We start from the raw sequence: 20,320 nt of genomic DNA, 5'->3' as shown, positions 1-20,320 counted from the left end.
GCGTTTTAACTTTGGCAGAAATGATAACAGAAAGGGCACACAATACCGTTAAAACACACAGAAACTCGAGAGTATGGACTTGGGATTGGGCCAAGGTTTGATCATCTGTGATATTCAGCTAGTGACCCTGGGCGTGGTGGCGCACACTTGTAATCCCTTCACTTGGGAGGCTGAGACAGGAGAATTAGTGGTTCGGGGACAGCCTCAGCTCCTTAGTGAGGCCCTTTGCAACTCAGTGAGAGCTTGTTTCAAAATAAAGAATAAAAAATAGGGCTGGGGGTGTAGCTCGAAGGTAGAATGCCCTGGGTTCCATCCCCAGCATCGCAGCAAAAAACCCCACAAAAAACAAAAACACAAAATAAGAAAAAACTAAAAGGTTTTGAGGAGGTGGAGAATGTTCACCAAGCACTCTGCATAGTTCCTAGCAGAGTACTCTAAAGTCAGATGTTCACGAAGTTACTGTGGCAGATCACCACTCACCTGGCCCAAGAATTCCACAAGGAATTTTATAAGACAGAAACCCAGGCCAGGCGTGATGGCGCACACTTGTAATCCCAGCATTTGGGAGGCTGAGACCGGAGGATCACGGTTCGCGGACAGCCTCAGCTACTTAGGCCCTTTCCAACTCAGTGAGACCTGGTTTCAAAATAAAGAATAAAAAATAGGGGCAGGGGGTGTAGCTTGGAGGTCAAATGCCCCTGGGTTCCATCCCTAGACCCTCAAAAAAACAACAACAACAAAAAAAAAAAAACCAATTAACAACACACATTATTACTAGAATCTGAACACGTCAATATCAGCAGGGAAATAATATTGGAGCGGCTGTTCTACCTCTTTGTTCCAATGTTCAGGACGGGGGTGGGGGGCGGCTGTAAGCCTTCCTCTTCTTACCCCTCAGTTAATAGAAACAATGGCAAAAGCAGCAACTGGATCCCGAGGGGAGGGCAAGAATGGAAAAGGAGAGTGGGGGGAAAGTAGAGAAAAGCCAAAGTGGAATGACTTCTTGGAACTCAACTGATATTGACTTAGTATGGACAAATAGGTGATTTGAAGGAAGAGTGGTGTTAATACAGGTGTAGACCAAAATGATTGTTTAAATAGTATTTTCTGGTTATATTAATATATATTCAAACAGGACTATTTCAAGTGTAAGTATTACAATCAGAGATCTATTTAAGAGCCGGGCATGGTGGCCCGCGCTTGTAATCCCTGCGCTTGGGAGGCTGAGACAGGAGGATCACACAGGTTCGAAGCCAGCCTCAGCTACTTAGTGAGGCTCTCAGCAACTAAGTGAGACCCTGTTTCCAAATAAAAATATAAAATAGGTCTGGGAGTATAGACTGGAGGTAGAAAGCCTCTGGGTTCCACCCCCAGTAAAAAGATCTATTTAAGTGTACTGTGTAGACTCGGACTCAACCTTGTGTTTTTACTCACATAGTTAGAGTGTGATACCACTCACTGAGTAGTTCTGGGAATCATTTAACTTCCTTGAAAGTTAAGTATTCTTCATGTATAAAATATTCTTCATGTATAAAATCTGGCTAACTTCCACTTACTGCTGTTAGGAGGATTCAAGAATAAATATACAGTACTGAGTAAAGCATATAAAGGATTTTGTTAAATTCCTTGTAAGCCCTCCCATCCTTTGCAACTAGTCCCATAAAAAAAGGAAAAACCAAATTAGTCACTCTTTTATATTAAAAGCCATATAATCAGTTTGTTCTTTTTAAAAATTTTATTTAGAATGCCTACTTGAGAAGTTAGCATAATTTTACAGGTCATTAGAAAAATTCAATTCTCTCTGCAAACATTTATAACAGGTTAGGAATAATAGATTAGAAATGTAATATGTTACAAAACAGTAGCCTATGACTATCTGTACATTTACTATGCACCTTAAGGAAAAGAATCTGACAGTGTGCTATACTTGCACTGTAGGTAACATACTTTTATTCTATCATACAAAACTGACCAGTGATAGTGCCTGAATTTATAAATGGCCATTAAACAAGATATCTGAACTTAGATGTATATTTAGCATGCTAAAAAGTGAAAACACTTTCAACTGAAGTTTTGTGGCTCATCAGTTCAAATGTTTCATGGCATTTTAAAGTGAAAAGTCGCAATATTGTAATACTGAAATAATTTTACATGATAAATGCAGGAAGAAGTTTCTCTAAATATTTTAGAAAGTATGTTCACATTCATTTTGTCACGGGCTTCTTGTGGCTCTTTTAAATATGTTAATTACATCAGTAAGACACTGGTCCTTAACAATTTTAACAGTCCATCTTCAATTAAAAACTGTAACAAAAATATTATGTTTAGAGTAACAAAAATTAAACTCAGACAGCTGGTAGAACAAAATGAACCCAAATTCCATAATAGTGGCAGGTTATACATTTTAAAGAATCCTTATACTTAGTCAAATAAGTTGAAATGTAAACTCACTGATTTCTGTGGGCTTTCCACCACTGATTCAAATTGGAAAATTTGATATAAATTCTAATATTTATGTATATATAACATGATTCGAAATAATCTGCAATATCATGTATGGCTAATCCATAATGCCATCATCACTATATGTCAAATAAAAAACGACTCATTGCACGCTAGAAATACTAAACATTGGAAAAATGGAATTTTATACATTTGTTTTCTTAAATTTTGATGAAGATATTCTTCAAAAAGTTAAAACTGCCTTCCACAAAATTATGTGTATATGGCACAAGTTGACACCCAAAACAGTATGAATTCCATCAAAAAGGCACTGTTTACAATGCTCAGAATAATCTGACAGTCTACTTTAATGTCTGAGAGTAAGAATATATTTGAAATAGGTAAACAGACAAACCTTTATAAAAGTACAGCATTACTGTTTAAATATACTTAGCTATAAAAGGAAATAAAGTGACACAGAAAGTGACAAGTAAGCCTATAAACACTTTGAAACATATAGTTTTGTAACACAAAAATGACAAAAAATATTTTCTTAAAGGCACAAAAGCATGAATATTACATGAGGGTTGTATTTTACAAGGCCAACTTTTCAGTGGAATGCAACTGTTAACTAAGCTGTGACAGTCATTACACTGTATTTTTGTAACTGATACCAAAAAAAAGTGCTGATATGAAATACAAGTAAAATAGCTATTGCTGTAACTTACTTAACATTTCACATGCCCCTTCTTTTATCTTTTCCTAGCCAGCAAAATCTCACTCCATGGTGGATACATAGTACATTTAACAGCTAAAACAAAAATGCACATGTCAATAATTATTACTCATCTAAATATTCATGTGAGAAAATAAAATTTTTGATAAATGACAAAAACTGGTCATAAGATCATATATCCTCAAAAACCAGTCAGAAGATCATATATATACTTAAAATCATTATGAGGCTGTCAATTGGGAACTGTAAATCACATTATGAATCCATGTGTGAAGGAAGATTAATCTCAAGTAAAAACATTCAAAGTCAATTAACAATATTGTGGCTAAATACAAATACAGAGTTAATTATATGTTTTAAAGGACTCACATACTAGGCCTAGCATAAAAACTGATCTAAAATTAAGCCACCAATTCCTGAGTTTTGTGTTCAGTCCATAGAAAGGAACTCATACAACTAAAAGTGTAACAGCCTGTTAGATTATATAAATGCTTTCAGTATATAAGAAACAGTCAAGAATAACCCTGCTCTTTAGTTTTTGATTCTTGGATAAGAACCCATAATATCTGCCCTAAGGAGAAAATAAAAAATAAAAAAATAATTACCTTTCCAGTCATAGAAGATATCCATACAAATAAAACACTATTTAGACCAAATGAAAATAATATTCAAGTGGATAAGAGTAAAACCCTATGGCAGGTCACCAACAAAAATTTTAAGTTTTCAGGGCTTAATGATGAAATTACTTTTGTGATCACCCAAATTAAATATATGTAATATAAATAAATACTAATTTAAACCATAAAAGATCAAATTGTACAATATTTACAAAATGTTACATGTCAATGAACAGGCAGTTGAGCGTAATATTGAAAATGGGATGTGAATACAAAAAATATATTGAAAAATACGAAATATAACCCAAAAAACACCCATTCTGATATAGTCATGAAAATACTGGCTACAGGTACATCTTTTTAATGTTGTTATCAATTTAAAAAATATTTTCATGTATACATGTGGAATACAGACTGTTCGCCAACACTAAATGGGAAATGGCTCTTCACAGAAAACTAAGGATACTTAAGATATATTGCTTAGAAAAAAAGCAGGTTTTATCATTTTCCATTTTCATAATTTAACAATCATCCTTTGATTTTATATTTATTATGGCATAATAAGCATAACAAGTTGATTGTAATTTTGCTAGTGTCTCTCAGTCTCTTCTTAGTCAAAGGCAGATGTAGCCAGAGTAATTATTCTGTCTGATCTTTATTTTCATTTTAATAATCACTTCAAAATCTGTACTTTCAAGATTCTAAGATATATTTTGGGAAGCATGTTCCTAAATTTAACTACCTTTTCAAAAACTGTTTTTGAGGACTATAAATATTTATGTAAAATCACAAAGCCAAAATATTGACTGAAGAAATGTGCAAAACAAAACAGAAAACTTAGGAAAAAACTTTCATGAGCCTGAACAAAAGGAATCTTAAAGAACTGTGGCTTTGCCAGGAACAGAGTAGGGGCTTATAAGGAATTCAGCTTCAGAACGTGACACTCTTACGATGCTCAACTTATTGCACATTTTAAGGACACCAATTTCAATGGAGACATTAAAGGCCATCACACAGCCGTGCGTGGTGGTGCACGCTTGTAATGCCAGCATTTGGGAGGCGGAGACAGGAGGATTGCAGTTTGCGGACTGCCTCAGCTATTTAGTGAGGCCTTCTGCAACTTAGTGAGACCCTGTTTCAAAATAAAAAATAAAAATAAATAGGGCAGGGGGTGTAGCTCGGAGGTCAAATGCCCCTGGGTTCCATCCCCAGAGCCGCCAAAAAAATAAAAAATAAGAAAAATAAAGTCAAGGCCACCACACAGCATCTTTTCTTATTGCCTTTCTCTTTTTGGCTTTTGAAGTAAAATATTGGTTATAGATTTTTTTCTATTCTACTTATTCATTGAACACAGTAGGGTCTAAATGAAAGCTAAAATGTTTTTCATGATCTAAAAGCATGAATTATCAGCATTTCATATGCCCTATAAGCATCTCTAGAATTTGGCCTATGTTTTGGGCCAGCTGACTTAAAAATGAAAGGACAGCAATCAATTTTGATCACATTTTTAAGCAAGTGCTTAAGGTGATATCATAATAGATACAGCAGCTATATTCAATTTTTTTGTATTGATATACACATAAGTATATATACTTACATCTATAAATATTAAATTCTAGGGGTTAAAAATCTTGTGTAAACTTTAAAAAATTGTGGCCTATCTTTTTTCAGTATATTAATTTTGACTATTCATACTTTTTCTTGCTGTTTCTAAGAAGACAATTGAGCTGGGTACGTTGGAAATAATTTTAACAGTCTGGTCTATTGGATTATTTAGTCTATAATTCCATCATTCCCCAGTCTGTAATTCCCTGGTAAAATTTTGTGCCTATTTTGTGAAGAAAATAGTATACTATATATACATTTATAAGATTGATAGCATTTTTGTTATGAACAATGTTAACATATCACACAACACAAAAACTACTGTCAGGTAAGAATACATGAGAGACAAAATGTGTGCACATGTGGACTTAGTATACTCACATGTAGACACATTCTCACAAAAGCTAGAAATGTCCTGGCACTTAACACAGCTCACATTAATAACCAAATGGGATAGTTCTTATTTCAGGTTAGGAATAAAAGATGAAAAGTAGACATCTCTACATTTATCTTCTGATTTTTTTGTTTTAGAAATATTGTGATGGTTTAATAAAGACCAAACCAACTTGAATATTGGTCCCAGGCCAAATCTGATTTTTCTAGTTCATTGATTCAATTGTAGAGAACTTCTACTTAAACATTAAGTTTATTATGACTTGAAGCAAAATCAGGAGGAAAATGATGAAGTAGTCCTTTTGTTGCAGAAAATAATCCGTTGCCGGCGTGCTTGAAACTAAATGATTTCGAAGAGCCATAATATTTCTACAAAAATAAACGACAGTAAATATTATGACTTTTTTAGAAATGTTAGCACAAAACTCACAATTTGATGACCTAAAGTAACTAGTTCAATTAATTACTACCCAAATGAGAACCTGATCATGCTATGTGAAACCTTTATTAGGCTCTGTCTAAATCTAAATTCTGCATTGTATCAAACATATTACTTACAACAGTGTGTTTTTTGTTTGTTTGTTTGTTTTTTGCAGTAGTGGGGATTGAACCCAGGGGCATTCTACCTCCAAGCTATATCCTCAGCCCTATTTTTAATTCTTTATTTTGAAACAGGGTCTCACTAAGTAGCTGAGGCTGGTTGCAAACCTGTGATTCTCCTGTCTCATAGTCCAATCTGGCAGAGAGATACAATAACAACTCCATAGGGTAGTTAAGTGCTCAAAAGGATTATGTATGAGGAGTTTTATAAGTTGAGCTGAAGGACTAATGAACTCTCCAAGGAAGGCTGAGTGATTGGACTATGAGCTCCTTTATATCAGGGAGCATATCTTATGTATCTTTGAGTATTATCAGCCCTTAAAATAAAGTTTTGACATTTTCTAGCTTAATTATATTCATAGTTAATCGTCTTACTTGTTTTGCCTCCTTTCTATATTGTAAACATTTCCATAGTTAGTCACTAGGCTGAACACAAGGAGGGAGGGGGGAGGGAATGGGGTGGGAATTGGGGAAGGGCTAAAAGTGTGATGTGTACATGTGTGCCTCTACCATTCTGTACTTCATTATCATATATGATTACAATACACCAATAAATTGACAAAACATATAGATGAGAGGCAACCAGTCTGAACTCATGTTAACCATGAAGAATAGAATCAAGACCCTTATTCTCCAAGGAATATCTGTGCTATAACCTTCAGTTGTTGAATAACAGGGTAGGGTGTAGGGAAGGGGGTCTGGAACCATAAAATGAACACTGGAAGTTTCAGGGCAGTGATTAATTTACCCACTGCTATGGAGTATTTCTATGTTTTAATGACTGCTGCATTCTAATTAGATACTAGCCATGCACAAAGGGAGTGCAGCAGAAAGCTTTTGCTAATTTTCTCAGAAACAACCTCACTTTCACACACCTAAATGGGTTACATTCTTAGCATGCTTCAGCAGTATAGAAAAAAAGTTATTCAAATTCTACCATCACAGAGAAAAAAAATCACTTCCCTCTCTCACCCAGTATTTTAGTGCTAGAAGAATTTCATAAGTTTCAGACATCAGGTCATATAGAAGCCAAGCATGAACTATTTTAGTTTAGCAAAGTTATAAAAATATAAAGTTTGCTATGATTTCCTACATAACAGGGTTCTTTATTCTTCAGAACTTTAGTGATTAGTCACTGTAAGTTTATTACCTTTTAATTTCTTCCTGTGTTTGTTTTATAGATTCGATGGAACTCTGAATGTCTCCCAGTTCTATCCCTTTCTTTCTTCGTGTACTTGGTTTTACAGATTGAGCTAAAAGACAGTTATAGAAAAAAAGTAAGCATAAACACAATGTATAGTTAAAATTATGATTCTGGTAAAATAAAAATTTCCCGAGGCATTAGCTTTTGTGGCCCATATGTTAGCATAATAAAACATAATTCTGCATTTTTAAAGTCTCAAACTTATCATCTCACTACCAACCTATCTAAAGTAACCATAAATTAGGTAATTGTTGGATGAAATCAGTTTTAACTAATTAGGCAAAAGTAATTAATTAAAATATGCATTAATTGTGAGAAGGTATTACTCTCTTGTGTCCCCTGCCCATTTGCTTAGACAAGAAAAGGTCAGTTTTTTGAGCTCCTTTTAAAATTTTTATTCATTGTTAATGTTATCTTCATTGCCCTAGTTACCCAAACTTCAAACCTCCTTAGTCAGTTTTGATACCTCTTCTGCACATTTCTGCCAAGCAAGCTGTTTTTTTTTCAAATGCCCTCTCATATCTATTTCTTCTTTTCTGTTTTTGTTCAGCTTATACTTAACTTCTAAGTCTCAGCTTTCTCATTTTTAACATAGGGATAGTAATAACTAAACTTCACATGTTGTGAAGTGTATAAAGTGGGTTTAACATATATCTTGGCACATGCTGCTCAAACACCATGAGATACTTTATAGGTAATATAGTGGTGTGGCTAAAGAGGGCCAATTAAGAAGCCAAAACCTATTTGTACACTTAATATACAAACAGATGCCCTCCACACAACCCTCCGTATGGGGCATACGAGTCAGAGTAGATTAACCTGTCTGATTCACACTTTATTTTCTTGTAAATGTGAAAACACTATAATTCATATTCCTTTTTAGAACACTGGTAACATATGGCTCCTGCTTATAAACCTTTTCATTGTATTCCTCTACTACTCCAGTAAGTTTGTTGCCCCTATCCCATGTCTCAAGTCTACAATGCTTTAAGCAAGTCATTCATTAGGGTTCTTCAAAAGTTTCTCTTTATTTAAAATGAACTGTGTTCCTTTAAACTATCATTTAAGCATTTAATTTCCTGGTTCTTATTATTTGCTTCTAGAAATATCGGTTAGTAAAAATAGGCTCTCCAACTCTGTAAAATTGTTAGTGATTATGGCTTAAAGTTTTTTTTTTAACTTTCTCAGAATGTCGAAGATATTACCTTAACCTTTCTTAATCATACCTCAATGTAGTTTAAGACAGTTTTCACTGTCTGACTTGCACAAGAATGTCACATTGGTTAATCTAGTAGTCCATAAGTTTTCTTTTAAGGGGACCATAGTAGGGATATGGTTTAAGACACGGCCCATAAGTTTTATATAGTTATATTTTTGTCTGTGACATCCAGACACCACTGATTTGGTTTAAGAGAAACTTTTCTGAAGTATGGAATGGAGTTCAAACTTTAAAAAGAAAAAAGGCTTCTCATTCAAGCTACAGAAGCATCAATGATTTTTTAGAGGCTAACAGGGCCCAGGAGCTGCAGTTACAGTGTGATTTTTATTTGCATGTTTATTTTAATTTCTTTTATCATTTCTTTTCATTTTCATTTCTTTTATCTTGTGGCCTGTGCTTGTAATTTATTTATGATCTAGAATGGCTTTTATACCCTATCCCTGCCTCTAACACCCTTGCATGATCTTGAGTTAATCTGATAAACCATTTTCATATATCAAATATGCACGGTAGTACCTTTTTAAAAAAAATTAAGCCTCTTGTAGTGAATAGTCTGCAAAATATATTTTGTAGTATTGAGGTTTTAACCTAGAGGCATTCTACCTCCAAGCTACCCTAAACCTATTTAATTTTTATATCAAAACAGGGTCTCATTAAGTTGCCAAGGCTGGCCTCTATCCTATAATTCTCCTGTCTCAGCCTCCCAAAGACTAGGATTACAAGACATATGACACCATGCCTGGCTGCAGATGAATTTTTACCTTCACTTCCAGATGAATCCTGGATATCAGGCTCTGGAGAGGAATAGCCCTTTGCTACTTTCTTCTGTTGCCTGGTTGGCTTATGTTTCATTTTTGGGACACTAACCTGAAAAAAATATGCTATTATGTGAGTTTGTACTATAATTTGTAATTAAAGACCACTGCTATACAACTGTTCATGGGCATGATATTAAAAAACAAAGAAAAAGAAACATCTAATGAAAATTTAACAAATGTGTTACACATAAATTAAATGATCTTAAAAGAGAAAACAGGATCTTTTAATAGAAAGCAACTCGGTACAAACATTAAAAAGTAAAGTACACATGAATAATTCTTTCACGTCTGACCCCTATCCACCCAACCTCTTTTACTAAATAGGTACTCACTACTACTAGCAACTATTTTCTCGCATTCTGTAGGCTGCTTCTTTACTTTCTTCACAATGTCATTTTTTATACATAAGATCATGTAATCTGTTAATAATTGTATATGAAAAGTCGCTTCTCTCTTTCTGTTTTCAAGGTTCTCTCTTTGGCCCCTGACATTTAGTCCTGGTGTGGGTCTCTGAGTTTATCCTACTTAGAGACCATTGTACTTTTTGAATTAATAGTCACATCTTTCATAAAATTTGGGAATTCTGGAGCCTTCTTTCCTCAAATATTCTTCACTCATGTCTCTCTTCTCTTTGTAGATTCCCATAATGCATATAATGACCACCAGATGGTGCTCCACAGAGCCCTTAGACTCTGTTCACTTTTATTCATTAGTTTTCTGTCTCGCAGATTTGATAATTTCAATGGTTTTCATCTCTAAGTTTGCTGATTGTCTTGTGCCTACTCAAATATGCTGTTGAATTTCTCCAGTGAGTATTTCATTTGTTACTATATTTTTCAGTTCTAGAATTTGTTTCCTTTGTATAGTTTCTGTTTATTGATATTAGTGGAGTTGAGTGCCCCACATAGGTCCCTTAAGTAGTACATACCCTACGAGTCTTAAGATAGATACACAAAATTTTTGTGTGAGGTCTGCACTGCTCCCTCTAAGCCAGGGACTCCCCTGGGATGCAGGGATCTTGCAAGTCTGCTGCTATACCAGGGAGGGATGGGGCAAGGGAAAGCACAAAGCTAGAATGACTTCCTATTGCTCCGATGTCACCCTTTTCTTGATACAACACTCCTTTGGTTGCTGCAAACCTCCAGAGTTCTGGTAAATTTTGTTCTTATAGTTTTTGCTTGTTTTTTTATGTTTTTTTGAGGGGAGTGACAAAAACGTGGAGCTGCCTATTCTGCTATTATGCTTATATCAAATTTTAAATGTTGATTATCATAAATAAAGATTTAACAAGTATATATGCCTACTAGATCTAGTTACTTTTTGTTACATACCATTGGAGTGCGATGTTTCACTTTGGTCTGGATAACACCATCTTTTTCAAATTGTATCATGTCATTAAGTGGGTCCCAAGGTCGGGTACTAAATAAATAAATAAATAAATAAATAAATAAATAAATAAATAACCAAATACAAAAACAAAGCAATATTTAGTGACCAAAAAACTTAAGAATTGTTTCTATCCTATGATTTATTTTCAGTAATAACTATAAACAGTTTTGGGGGGGCACTTAAGATTGAACCCAGGGGCTTTCTACCTCTGGGCTACACCTGTATCTCTATTTTATTTTAAATTTTGAAATAGGGTCTCACTAGGTTGCTAAGAGTCTTGCTAAGTTGCTGAGGCTGGTTGTGAACCTGTGATTCTCCTACTTCAGCCTCCCAAGTTCTGGGATTACAGGAATGTACCACTATGTCCAGCTATAAACATAGTTCTAATTAAGATTTGCCCATATCTAATCTTCTGATCCTTATTTTATTTATTTTTTGTGGTACTGGAGATGGAACCCTGGGGCATTCTACCTCTGAGTTATACTCCCAGTCCTATTTTTTATTCTTTATTTTGAAACAGAGTCTCACTGAGTTGCAGAGGGCCTCATTAAGAAGCCAAGGCTGTCTGTGAACCAAGATCCTCTTGTCTCAGCCTCCCAAATGCTGAAATTACAAGCGTGTGCCACTACACCTGGCTCTTAGCTTATATAACAGGCTAACAACTGCCATAGAGTTGAGTGTATAAGTGGAACATTAAGTTTAAAATCTCACACTAAAATATATAGTGTCTGACAAAAAAAATTCCAAGAAATGAAGGCAACAAACTATGCTAATTTATTACTTGAAATAAATTCTTTACTTACTCTGCAAACTTGTAATGCCATTCCCCTGTAAGAGAGTCAAGTTCAAATAACTTGCAGGCCCACTCCTCACTTTTTGTTTTCCGATCCCTGGCAGCTTGTCTTTGAGCTTCTTCCAAAACATATTTTTCTTGAGTAGCTTCTGTTTGGTCTTTGGCATTTATGGCTCGAGTTACTCGCTGCCACAGTCTGATACAGGTGCAACAATAGTATTAAAAAAGAAAAAGCAAGAGAAAACCAAATCTATACAGAACAGGTTTGAATCTGTTGAAAGAAAATCATGCTTATGAGATTTCTGGCTTTCATAAAGCTTATGCTCAAATGCTTAGGAATGAGTGAAGTATAAGAACCTAGTGCCTTGAATAGGGAGACACCTGCTTATGAGTGAAGAGTAATTATTCTTGGGGGAGGCAGGAAAAATTTATTACATGGTAAATTCTAACCCGTGGTAGTAAATGTTATTGACTGAAGACGAAGAAGTAAAGGTAGAGCTCAAAAGAATCTACGTTTTTAACAAGCTCCCCAGATGACTCTTACACATACTGTTTAAGATTCACTGGCCTCATAAAGATTCACTAGTATAATTCAGTGCTTCTCAATCTTGGATACATAAATTACCAAAAAGAAAACTTTTAGAATTAGAATCTCTAAGCCAGGCATGGCAGCGCATGCTTGTAATCCCAGTACTTGGGAGGCTGAGAAAGGAGGATCTTGGGTTCACCTCCAGCCTCAGCTATTTAGTGAGGCCCTCTGCAACTTAGTGAGACTATGTCTTACAAATAAAGAATAAAAAATATGGCTGGGGGTGTAGCTCAGAGTTAGAATGCCCCTGGGTTCCATCCCCATACCACACCCAAATATATATATATTTGATACTCTAGGAGTGGGCCCGAGTATCAACATTTTTTAACACTTCCAAGATTATTTTAATGAATTGCCAACACTGAAAACCATCAATTTAACAAGACTTTAAGAAAAATACTTTTCTGTATTAAGTTTTTTCATCAGTTAAAGAAAGTATAACATTTATATCCCACCCACAGGAGAAGGCAACATATTGAAACTGAGAGAACAAAGGCTATGGAATCACTGGTACTTGGGCTAAATCCTATATCTGCCATTTCTCAGCTCTTGTTTATTTTTAAAATATGCTGAATTATACACTGGGCGTGGTGGCTCACGCTTGTAATCCCGCGCTTGGGAGGTGGAGACAGGAGGATCGCGCAGGTTTGAAGCCAGCCGTGCTGGCTTAAGAGACCCTGCTTCAAAAATGTAAAAAATAGATCTGGGAGTGTAGCCCAGAGGTAGAAGGGCTTCCAGGAGCCCCAGTACCACAAAAAAAAAAAAAAAAAAGAAAAAGAAAAACATAGTAATAATGACCCAGGTATTGTGGTGCACACAAATTCTTAGTACTTGGGAAGTTGAAGCAGGAAGATTTTGTGTGTGTGTGTGTGTGTGTGTGTGTGTGTGTGTGTGCGTGCGTGTTACTGGGTATGGAATCCAAAGGCATTCTACCTCCAAGCTACACTTCCAGCCCTATTTTTTATTCTTTATTTTGAAACAGGGTCTCACTGAGTTGCAAAGGGACTCTCATTAAGTAACTGAGGCTGGCCGTGAACCATGATCCTCAGGGTCAGTCTTGAAGCAAGCCTTGTTAACTTAGTGATAACCTCAGTAACTTAGTAAGACCCTATTTCCAAATAAGATATAAAATTGGGTTGAGACTATAACTTGGAGGTAGAATGCCTTGGGTTCAACTCCCTGTACAAAAAAAAAAAAGTAGAAATAATGAGTGAATGGGCCTGGAAAACACTAGTTACATGAGACTGATCAGTCACAGAAAGTGAAGTCATGTTTTCTCTAAAGTATTTTTTTAAAAACAGAAACAATGAAATTAATTACTGCCTAATTAATGTAAGTTCTCTGGAAAGCAGCACACCCAGTGGTCTTATTCTTATATTTTAGAGAATGAAACAAAAGTAGAATCTGTGCTATTTTCTCTGCCAGGAAATGTAAAATCGCTGCTATTTTACCAAAAATTCTGATTTCTAACCTAAACTGGGTTAGAATACAGCCATCAGGTAGACAATAAGAATCACTAATTGGTTCTATAATTTTATGCAAACAAAAAAATTTAAGGCAGTAGAACAAATAAGGAAAGGAAATAAGTTCTAGCACTGAGCTGCAGAGAAACATGATAATCTGTACTGCATTTATTTGAAATTTACACACACCAAAACAATGCTGTCATATTCCACAAATGATAAACTATCTTGCTGAATTAAAATATGGCAACAAAGAAAATCGCAAACACACCACTAGGAGATTTTAAAGAATGCTTTGAGATCTTCATGAAGTTAGCTTAAAAATAAAAAGGTATACTTACTTTTCTGACTCATAATCATCCTGTTCTTCAAATTTTACTGTGTGCCTTATTAACCTCCACTGCTTAATGTCAGGTGTTGGATTCCAGAAAACCTCTGAATTATCAGTCTTTTTGTCATTAATAAAGACTTCACTATCCTGTATTTAAAAATAAACATTCATGTAAAGACTTATTTTTATTTTGAAGGAGTTTGTCTAGCATGGTAGGTGTTTCGGTTTGGCTCTGGAATGTCTTCCAAAGGTGTCTGTGTGGAAGGCTTGGTTTCAGCTGGTGGCACTACTGGGAAGTAGTGGAGCCTTAAGGAGTGGGGGCCTGGCTGCAGGACACAGGCTCCTGCGGGGTGTGCCTTTAAAGGGTGTATTATTTAGTCTCCAGTACCTTCTTCCTTCTCCCTCTGCTTCTGGCAGCTTTGCTATGCCCTACCCTCTGCTGTAATGTTTGGTATTACCACAGTCCCAGAACGCACACAGCCAAGTGACTGTGAAACTGTGAACCCAAACATTCTTTCCTTCTTTTACACTGTTTTTCTTAGGCATTTTCTCACATTAGTGGAAAGCTGACTAACAAAATACTATAGTAACACTTTCTTCCTGTTACTGAATTATAAACATATTTTATAAACATATGTAACTAGTACTTTCCAAAGTCTCCAATTTTTAATTTTGATAAAAACATTAAGATCAAATATGAAATACTAGTCGGTTTAAAAAATTCTGGGTGAGCCAGGAGTGGTGACCTGTGCTTACAATCCCAGCATTTGGGAGGCTGAGATAGGATGATCGTGGTTTGTGGACAGCATCAGCTACTTAGTGAGGACCTTTGCAACTAAGTGAGACCCTGTTTCAAATAAAGAATAAAAAAATAGGGCTGAGGGTGTAGCTCGGAGGCAGAATGCCCCTGGGTTCCATCACTGGTACTGAAAAAAAAAAAAAAATCTGGGTGAGCCAGGTATGGTAACACACACTTATGATCCCAGTACTGGGGAAACTGAGACAGGATGATTGTGGTTCGAAGCCAGCCTCTGCTACTTAGTGAGGCCCTCTGCAATTTACTGAGACCCTGTTTTAAAATAATGAATAAAAAAAAGGGCTGGGGGTGGAACTCAGAGGTAGACTGTCTCTGGGTTCAATCTCCAGTACTGTATAAAAAAAAATCTGGGTGAATATACAGAAAATTCACAAGATTTAAATTTTTTTACTTAATAAGCAAGTCTTAAACATGACATGCAGAGCCTCAACTACCATCTCCATACTGTCAAAGAAGAGGATATTTGCTGTAGCTACAATGAGAGCTGCCAACCTATCCAGACTCACCATTCTTAGCATTAAAAATGTGAACACAATCTTATGAGTTTATTTTTTAAAAAAGACTGCTTTACAGCAACAAAAGTATATTTAAAAAAGTGCTTTATCTTTTTTCCAAATGACATTTAGATTGATGTCCATTAATTTTTTTCAGAGCAAATGTGGCTACTTGATGAGTTGCTAAGTCTAGTTTTTCATCATTTTTTATTATTATGCAGAAAACAGCATATATTGTACTTTCAGTGATAGAGCCTAAACAGTGCCACAATCCTTTTTATTCATCTAAGCTTCTCTTCACAAAATCACACAAATATTAATCTATGTTGGCAGAGAAATACATCACAGTTGTTGCTCTCATACAACTGTATTTTCTCCATGTTCCTCTAAAAGAAATATAACGAACTTAAACTATGCCTCTTTTTCTTCAGGAGAGAGGCATAAACTGTTTCAGGCAGAAGCATAGCCCTTTAGTCAGTGTTCTCTGGAATTCTCACTCCACCACTTTAAGCAAATTTTAAAATGTTTTGTGCCTTAATTTCCTCCTCCATAAAATGGGAATGATAACAAATAATACTAAAATGGGTATCTATATAACTCCATCAGGCAGTTATATTAAATATTAGATGAGTTAATGAGTTACATTCTTAATATGCAATGTATAACAAGTGACACAATTGTTAGGTATTTCTACTGACTTGAAAGTTTTGGAAAGATCAAATATTACATAAAACTAAATATTATGTATAACAAAGCAATAATAAAACATCTGCTTTTAAGCTGAAGCTTAGGTTTAATAGTGATGCTTTAAAAATGGAATAAGCTTTTGATTATAAAATGATTGTGCCATTTTTTTCTCATGGAATAAAAATCTTTTTGTAAAACTAATATATAAATACTTACCCAATGGCCTTCCAAAGTAGCTAGGACTTCTTTTCCCAGTTTAAGTTTCCCTGATATTTGATTAACAGAATCACTACTCCCTAAAAATGGCTTTAAAAAGACAAAATGTTGAACATTTTATTTTTAATTTATATTTATATACAGTATATATAAAAAGTAATTACATAGTTACAATACTCTTGAAGGCACAAAATGAAATCCTGACCCAAATTTGAAGTTAGAAGTTTTTTGTTTTGGTGGTACTAGGGGTGGAACCCAGGGGCTTTTCTACATCCCAGCTATATACTCCCAAACCTATTTTATACTTAATTTTGAAACAGGGTCTCATTAAGTTGCTGAGAGCCTCACTAAGTAGCTAAGGCTGGCTTTGAATGAACCTGTGCAATTCTCCTGTCTCAGCCTCCCAAGCGCTGGGATTACAAGCGTGTGCCACCACATCTGGCTAGAAGTTTTAAGTTTTTTAACAAAACCATATTTGAATTGTTGTTGTGAAAAATATTGGCAAAAGCAGACTGTGTGAAATCCAAATACATCAAGAAAGGTTACCCGGGCGTGGTGGTGCACGCTTGTAATCCCTGCACTTGGGAGGCTGAGACAGGAGGATCGCATGGGTTCGAAGCCAGCCTCAGCTACTTAGTGAGGTTTTCAGCAACTTAGTGAGACCCTGTTTCCAAATAAAATATAAAAAAAGGTCTGGGAGTATAGCCCAGAGGTAGAAAGCCTCTGGGTTCCACCCCCAGTACCACCAAAAAAAAAAAAAAAGGTTGCAGTGATCTAATTGATTCATGCTGACCTCTCCAGGGTCCTATTCTCTCCTAACTCTCCAACTAATAAAACAAATAGCATTCTACCTTTTCTACCTTCAACAAAACAGAGTAAAATACATAACAAAACAGTTGGGTGTGGTGGCACAAGCCTGTAATCCCAGTACTCTAAAGCTAAGACTAGAGGATCAAGAGTTGAAGGCCAGCCTCTGCAACTAGTGAGGCCCTCAGCAACTCAGTGAAACCCAGTTTCAAAATAAAAAATAAAAAAGGGCTGGGGGTATAGTTCAGAGGCCCAATGCCTCTGGTGGAGGGGGGGGGGGTTCAAGTCCCAGTATCAAAAAAAAAAAAAAAAAAAAAAGAACCCAAAACATAACAACAAAAAAACAACCAAAAAATTCCTCCAAAAAATAAAATCAGAAAGAATACACATTGGGTCACTATGTTGCTTCACTGTCTCTCTCCTTAGAGACAAAATCTTGATGCTCCAATACTTAAAGATGTTAATAAATTACTTAAAATCTTTTTGTCATGATTTTTGAACATCAGTAATCACTATATAAGCAAAAAATCAAATGGCATAGCAGTAAATAATTAAGAAATCTTTTTTATTAGAGTTGTGGATCAGGTGGACACTACAAAGGGAGTAATTTAGCAATAAATATCATTATAGTTCATAGAAATATTTTATCTGAACATAATGTACTGTCCCACGACTATGTAAAAAGGCTCAAATTTCCCTTTTACTTGAGGCAAGCAGAATTTTCCAGAGATGGCCTTAACAATATCTACCACCCTTCACCTCCTGGGCGCACATGCTCTTCCTTAATGAGACCTTGCCAACCTATTGAAAAATAGGGCCAATATATCTCTTTCTCCTGAATTTGGGTGGACTATATAACTCTTTAACAGAAGATAGTGTAAGAGATATAATTTGGTTTCTGAGGCCAGGTCAGGGAAAGCAAATGTAGTTGCTCACTGGAATATCTGTACCCTACACTGCCAAATAAGAAGACTGATTACCTTAAAACTACCAGGATATGTGGAAAGGCCATAAGAGGGATACTCAGATTAACAATCTAGTCCTTCAGCCATCCCAGCCCAGGCACAAGACACATAAGTGATATATCTTATGATTTTAGCTCCCAACTATTGAATCTACCATATTCTGCAAGTTTTCCAGTAGCCTCAGTTATGTAATAGAGACAAGCCATCTCCAATATGCTATGTCCAAAAATTTGACCCATAGACACAATGAGGTTCAGAATATGTTTTTTTTTTTTTTTTTTTTAGGCTGTGAGTTTAATCTGTTATGCCGAAATATTAACCAATACAACTCTGTCCTAGAGTACACAGCTTGAATGCAAGTTAATAAATGCCCTCTGGTACTTTATTTATTTATTTATTTATTTTTGCGGGTTTGGGGATGAAACCCAGGGGCATTTGACCTCAGCAACTTAGTGAGCCCTATTTTTTATTCTTTATTTTTTAAACTGGGTCTCACTGAGTTGCAGAGGGCCTCACTAAGTAGCTGAGGCTGTCCATGAACCATGCTCCTCCAGTCCCAGCCTCTCAAATGCTGGGATTACAAGCGTGTGCCACCACGCCTGGCTCCCTCTGGTATTTTATAAAGTAATGCTTTAATTTACAGATAAATTTATATCCAAATACTTCATGTAAGACATCTATATAATACAGTTTTATTAATTAAAGACAAAATTTTATGTCTTTGTGTTAATTTGGATTTTCCAAGGTTGCTTATTGTCTCAGGCTATCCCAAGATATTCACCTAGCTTTGCCCTTATCTCTCAAATATGCTTTTTTTAGGACCTGCCATGAATTATGTTCTTATATTTAGTCCTTAATTTGGAACTAGACTGTGCTTTCTGTTCAGTATTCATAGCCTAGCTCCACTTTAATTAGGTGATATTGCCTATCACCCTCTACTAACCTTTAATTTAAATTCAAGTATTGCACTGTATCCAGTCTTCTGACATGTGATATTGACTGTTCCACCAAGCTCCAGGGTCATTGTACCATAAAGAATTCCTAAAGAAAAAAAATGACAAAAGGGTGAAGAAAGAGAGAGAGCGCAGAAGAAAGACACTAGCCTATAATAACCAGCACTTTGTCATCTAAATTCTTTCTAGGAGAAATTTGTAATTCAAAGATCGTCTTTCTTACTCAAAAATTTATGATATAGTCATAACATTTGTGGTACAGGATATAAATAAAAGCTTATCCACATTATGTGCAGATCCCATACCTGTAACTTTGCCTACTCTCTAAAATAAATTGGTCATCCTCCAAATCAATGCTCGCAAGTGCTTTTGTGGTCATTTATGGAGATGCACAGAGTGGCAAAAAATTTGAGTTACCAGATGTGCAAATTCCCAGCTGAAGAAAAACGAGGCAACACTGTCCTTGTTCCAGTTCACATGCTATAAAAAAATGCTTTCTGTAGGATATTTAGCGCCACATGTTTCACATTTTTGTGCATTTTTGTTTATGATTTTGCTGTTTAAAATGAACCCAAGTGTAGTGTTGACATGCTACCTACTGTTCCTAAGTACAAAAAAGCTATGAGGTACCTTACAAAGAAATCATGTGTTAAAAGCTTCATTCAGGTATGTGTTATAGGTCTGTTGGCTGTTACTTGAATGGCGAATGGCAACGAATCAGCAATATATAAATAATGTCATGACTTATTAAGATGTCTTTCCATGCTAACAAAATAAGGCTTCTTATGCCTAATTAAATAAGGTTATCTCCTATACTCATTACAATCTTTTTATTTCTGCACAGTAAAAACACTGCTATTAAAATTCTTTTTCCCTATTTCTAGTTGGATATGGCATGGGTATCTAGATGGAACAAATGATAGAAAACATAAAAATTAATTCTTATCAATTCACAATTACAGAAATTTTACATCATGCCTATTTTAAGAATTATACAGAGGCCAGGCGTGGTGGCGCATGCTTGTAATCCCCGTGCTTGGGAGGCAGAGACAGGAAGATTGCGCAGGTTCAAAGCCAGCCGTGCACACTGGCTTAGGAGACCCTGTTTCCAAATAAAAATGTAAAAATAGGTCTGGGAGTGTAGCCCAGAGGTAGAAGGCCTTCCAGAAACCCCAGTACCAC

At 35.6% G+C, this 20,320-nt stretch overlaps 1 protein-coding gene across 5 annotated transcripts in view; it reads right to left on the bottom strand.

Moving 5' to 3' along the window:
• Positions 1-6,029: 6,029 nt before the first annotated feature.
• Positions 6,030-20,320, bottom strand: part of OSBPL8 (oxysterol binding protein like 8) — a gene marked incomplete at both ends in the record, with an annotated part of 109,430 nt that continues 95,139 nt past the window's right edge. For all 5 annotated transcript variants that reach the window (XM_080705504.1, XM_080705500.1, XM_080705501.1 and 2 more), the window contains 8 exons: positions 6,030-6,162; positions 7,544-7,646; positions 9,578-9,683; positions 10,966-11,053; positions 11,827-12,012; positions 14,210-14,346; positions 16,414-16,503; positions 19,129-19,226. In XM_080705504.1, coding sequence (XP_080561630.1) covers positions 6,030-6,162; positions 7,544-7,646; positions 9,578-9,683; positions 10,966-11,053; positions 11,827-12,012; positions 14,210-14,346; positions 16,414-16,503; positions 19,129-19,226 — 941 coding nt within the window. The remainder of the gene's footprint in view (positions 6,163-7,543; positions 7,647-9,577; positions 9,684-10,965; positions 11,054-11,826; positions 12,013-14,209; positions 14,347-16,413; positions 16,504-19,128; positions 19,227-20,320) is intronic.

The sequence above is a fragment of the Muscardinus avellanarius genome (assembly GCF_963383645.1).
Source record: "Muscardinus avellanarius genome assembly, chromosome: 11".
NCBI classification, from domain to species: Eukaryota; Metazoa; Chordata; class Mammalia; order Rodentia; family Gliridae; genus Muscardinus; species Muscardinus avellanarius.
This window is presented reverse-complemented; position numbering and strand designations above follow the sequence as displayed.